The 4,892-nt window shown below is 55.1% G+C and overlaps 1 protein-coding gene across 1 annotated transcript in view; it reads right to left on the minus strand.

The window, feature by feature from the left end:
* Positions 1-4,892, minus strand: part of COPG2 (coatomer protein complex subunit gamma 2) — a 26,645-nt gene that overhangs the window by 2,431 nt on the left and 19,322 nt on the right. The window contains exons 15-22 of the mRNA XM_027908616.1: positions 4,329-4,432; positions 3,599-3,724; positions 3,025-3,087; positions 2,495-2,634; positions 2,206-2,377; positions 1,326-1,423; positions 236-374; positions 27-125 (exon numbers count right to left, since the gene is read on the minus strand). Of these exons, the coding sequence (XP_027764417.1) occupies positions 27-125; positions 236-374; positions 1,326-1,423; positions 2,206-2,377; positions 2,495-2,634; positions 3,025-3,087; positions 3,599-3,724; positions 4,329-4,432 (941 nt within the window). The remainder of the gene's footprint in view (positions 1-26; positions 126-235; positions 375-1,325; positions 1,424-2,205; positions 2,378-2,494; positions 2,635-3,024; positions 3,088-3,598; positions 3,725-4,328; positions 4,433-4,892) is intronic.

Consider the following 4,892-nt stretch of genomic DNA (forward strand, 5'->3'; position numbering starts at 1 on the left):
TGGAACCCAACAGCAGGAACACTCACCAGCCAAGTAGAGTGTGTGGGAATTCTTCTTCTCTGGCACTTTATCTGACCTCTCACAGGGCTGCATTCCCAGGAACTTGATGATGTTGTTGACAGCTTCTGCATTCAGAGATGGAAGAAGGACATGACCTCCAGGTCCCTCCCAACGTCCCTAAAAATACATCCCAGCAGAGCAGGGTTTCCCCCCAACAAATGAGGGGCCCTCTCACCATCCAGGGTTTTGATGGAGCTGAGTGCAAAGGTTTCCTCCTTCTCAAAGTCATCTCCCACTTCTTCCCAGGCAGCTGCAAAGTTGGGCTTTAACACCTTCTGGATGTGGTCAGACACGGTCACTTCCAAGTCCTCCAGCTGAGGGAAAAGGGAGGCAGATTTTCAGGGCAGGGACAGGAAGGAGCCTCACCCTGGGAAGGAGAAGATCCAGCAGCATTTGCCAAGGCAGCTGTGCCAGGTGTGGCTTTGATTTCGGGAGCAGCACACGACAACAGCTCCTGAAACAGGGAAATTGTGTTTATTCCAGGCATTTATAAACCTTGGAAACACTCACACCAAAGGGACTGAGAGAGAACAGAAAATCAGGTCATCACTTGGGGGCTTAAAGCCCTTTATAGCCCTTACTGGGCATCCACGGGGAGAGACTTCCTCAGGATGCACGGAATGCCACTGGATTGGGTTGGGAGGGACCTGAAAGATCATCCAGGCCCAACCCTGACACCTCCCACTGTCCCAGGCTGCTCCAGCCTGGCCTTGGACACTCCAGGGATCCAGGGGCAGCCACAGCTTCTCTGGGAAATCCAGTCCAGCCCCTCCTCATCCTCCCAGCCAGCAATTCCTTCCCAACATCCCATCTGTCCCTGCCCTCTGGCACTGGGAAGCCATTCCCTGTGTCCTGTCCCTCCATCCCTTGTCCCCAGTCCCTCTCCAGCTCTCCTGGAGCCCCTTTAGGCCCTGCAAGGGGCTCTCAGGTCTCCCTGGACCCTTCTCCTCTCTCAGCACTTCCTGACACCTGACTCGTATTTCCAAGATAATCAGACCTGCAAATGCTTGGGGTGGAAGGACTGATTGTGAAAACAAACCAGGGAAGTTATTCCTTCCTTTTTTCCCTGCCTGTCCCCACCAATCCTGTCTCCACAGGGCCCTAAAGCTTCGGGTAGCCTTTTGGACGTGTTGGGAGCATTTTGGGGTTTCAGGCAGGGAGGACGTTTGTGTCACTCCCAGAAGTGACTGAGGTGTGAAAGGACAGTGTGCCACACGTGTTCCCAGCTGATGACAGGGGGGGAGCAAAGCAAGGCCTGCACTCACCACGTACTCGTCCTCATAGCCGTCCTCCTCCGGCACCCCCGTGCTGGGGTCGCAGTCCCGCACCGTGAACTTCATGGTGCAGCTGAAGGTGCAGGACACTGCCAGGGACAGGGAAAGGCAGGACAATCAGCAGCGCAGCTCCCTGTGCCACAGCCCTCCCTTCCCACAAAATGAGACTGCAGCGAAGAGCCACCAGAAACACGCTGATGTCAAGGGGAAGGCCAAAAAGGGGCTGTGGCATCACGAGCAGCCTGACTCCCAGTGCTGCAGTGGCGTTGCTGCCAGGAGCAATTCCACAAGGATTTCGGCCAAGGGAAGCATGACCCAGAGATCAGGGAATTCAGATTAGTCCTAATCTTTCCTGCTGTTACAGCAATGCCACTGCACAGACGAGTTGAGTCACGTTAAACCCACTGCAGATGCAGTGGAGAGGAACAAAAGAAAGAAAGGGAAGTTTCACAGCCAGGAAAATCCCATTTCTACATTTCACAGCTGATGCTAATTCATTGAAGAGAGGAAGAATTCCACTGGTCAATTATACAGAGCCCTGAACCACTAATGTTTTTATCATTTGCATTGTTTTAGTGTTTGCATTTTCCTCTTCCCGGCTCTGATCTTTAACATCACCAAACGTTCACGCTTTCAAACCTGCTCCTCTCCTCGATTCCAGCTACTCAATTCAAGCTCCCACCACCTGCACACTCTCAAACCTTCTCTAAATCCCATCTTCAACCACCCAACAACACTGAGCATTTCAAACCTCCGTACAGTGCGTGGCACACACTCGGGCTCCCCACGCAGCCCAATCCCAGGGACGATCCCGGGACGCCAAACCCAGCCCTCGGCGGAGTCTCAGAGGGGTTTTGTGCACAGCCGGTACCTGCAGTGGGGTCGTCCTGGGGGATCCTGACCAGGGTGTAGCACATGCCAGGCTGGTTGTAGGGCAGGCTGGGAGCTGGGATGCAGCAGAGCACGTCGTAGGCGTCCGAGGGCTCCATCTGCACCGTCACCCTCTCCAGGAGCTGGTCGTTGAGCGTGTTGGTGCAGTCGAACTGCAGCAGAGCACAAGGCACAGCGTGGAACCGGCCCAGAAAACCCTCCCTGGCACACACAGCGGCCTCTGTCACCCCCCATTGACCCCCCAGGCCGGTGAGGACCCCCTGCCTCACCTGGAACACGATGTGGTTGGTGAAGACGTGTTTGATGCAGCGGACGAAGTACTCGGTCTCGGCCTCCGTGAGCTGCACGGGCTCGGAGCACCTGAACAGGGGCCCCAGGCTCTGGAACTCAGGGATGGCTGCCAGTTGTTCTGGGGAGGGAGCAGAGCCAGGGCAAGGACAGGCTTGTCCACTGCTCCCACCCACGGGATCATCCCAGCAAGTCACAGAGCCAAGGAACGGTTTGGGTGGGAAGGGAACTGAAGGATCATCTCAAGGCAGGGACACCTCCCACTGCCCCAGGATGCTCCAACCTGGCCTGGGACACTCCCAGGGATCCAGGGGCAGCCACAGCTTCTCTGGGAAACCCAGTCCAGCCCCTCCTCACCCTCCCAGCCAGCAATTCCTTCCCAAAATCCCATCTATCCCTGCCCTCTGGCAGTGGGACACATTCCCTGTGTCCTGTCCCTCCATCCCTTGTCCCCAGTCCCTCTCCAGCTCTCCTGTGGGAAAGTTCTGGAAAGCCCCTGATCTTCTCATACCTTGGAATATATCCTGGCGTGAAGGAGCAACTTTCTCAGGTTTGTTGGTCACCAGGGCAATCTCTGGGGAGAAAAAACAAAGGCTTTGTGCTCTCAACTACACCAAAACTCCGTCCCATCTCCACCAAAAATTCCTTCCCCTCCCCCCTCCCCCCCAGGACATTTTCCCACATGTCCTGCTGCAAACCACTTCCAGCCCCATTCCTCTCACACTGAAATATCCTTTTTTGGGGGTTTTTTTTGTGAGGAAATGCTGGATTTTACAGAGAGAAATAAACCACATTTTAGCCTAGTAAAAAAAAAAATGGAAGCAGGAGGAAAAAGGGGGAAAAACAAAAAGCCTCAAAGTTTTTGTTCAAGCGCTGTGCAAGGTCAGAAGGCAGCAGCTGAGCAAGGACGTGGAGGACAGCCAGGGAAGTGACTCAGCACTTCTGGAGGGGAGTTTTTCCAAAGGCTGTGAACTAACAAACCCTGATCATTACAGACTTGCCCCTGATAAGGAGAGCAGAACAACAACCCCCTGGGCGCTCTGAGCTGGGCCTACACCCCGTTCACGCCGAGCCTGAGGCGGTACCTGCTTTCTGCTCGAAGATGGGGGCCGTGGCCAGAGGGACTGTCTTCATGTCAAAGGGCTTGTCTGAGGGCTCCAGGGTGTACTGGTGCAGGGCCTTCTCCATGCCAGGAACGGACACTGCCAGCCCTGCCAGGCAAACAGGCAGGAAAATTGGGTGGTGAGAGCAGGAAAAGGTCCCCGGGGTGACAAAGGTGCTTTTCCCAGCCACAGACACACACAGAGCACTTGGAGGCACAGAGTAAAAACAACCTGCTCTGGAGGTGACACAAAGCTGCCAGGCCTAAACATCTGCCTGGGACAAAGCCAGGCAGCCAGGATCCCAGATGTGCTGCTGTGCACACAGCCATGTACAGCCTGGGCTGGCACCGAGACACCTGCTCCTGGTTTTGTCCCAGCAAAGACGGAGCAAAGGTCAGGAACCCCTCCCAGGTGAGGGCCCATCAGAGGGGAGAGCACAGCTCACCCTCCCAGCCTTCTCCAGACAATGCACCCCACGCTGTGCCACACTCAGCCAGGGCCAGGCCTGGGTTCAAGGGGTGATCAGAGCTGGGGGTGTTTGCTGCTCCCAGAGCTGAATCAATCAGAGCTGGGGGGTGTTTGTTGCTCCCAGAGCTGAATCAATCAGAGCTGGGGGTGTTTGCTGCTCCCAGAGGTGAATCAATCAGAGCTGGGGGTGTTTGCTGCTCCCAGAGGTGAATCAATCAGAGCTGGGGGTGTTTGTTGCCCTCACCATTGAAGATGTAGGCGGCGTTCAGCGCCAGCTGCCGCTGCTGCAGCACGTTCAGGTAGAAGGTGGCTCTGTCCCTCACCTCGTCATCGCTGTCCATCATGCACCTGGGGGGGCACAGCAGGGCAAGGCTCAGCTCAGCAGAGCCCAGAGCTGAGCTTAAGGCTGGCCCTGACATTGTAACAACACCCCGGAGCTCCCTGGGTGCCTTCCCAAACCAAGCACAACATTTTAAAAGCGGGAGCTGAAGTTTAACTTGGGGGTTTAAATGCAAGTGGGAACACAGGAGAAGGAGATTAAACCGTGTCTTAACGAGAGCCATGAGCCTGGAACAGCCCAGAGTGCTCAGGCAGACACTGCAGTTATTTAGGAGCAAAGTGGGAATACATTTTCTTGCTTCAAGGGGTGCCTAAAAAACTAAAAAGGTTCCCATGTAGTGAATTCTGCAGAGGGACAGGGAGTTTTTATGTGGGGAGAGAGGGACAGGTTACAGGGGAACAGTTTGATTCTAAAAGGGATTTAGGTTGGATATTGGGAAGGAATTGGTGGCTGGGAGGGTGGGGAGGG

The sequence above is a fragment of the Empidonax traillii genome, unplaced genomic scaffold, assembly GCF_003031625.1.
Source record: "Empidonax traillii isolate 1590-97213 ecotype Southwest subspecies unplaced genomic scaffold, ASM303162v1 scaffold1770:size85425, whole genome shotgun sequence".
Classification (NCBI taxonomy): domain Eukaryota; kingdom Metazoa; phylum Chordata; class Aves; order Passeriformes; family Tyrannidae; genus Empidonax; species Empidonax traillii.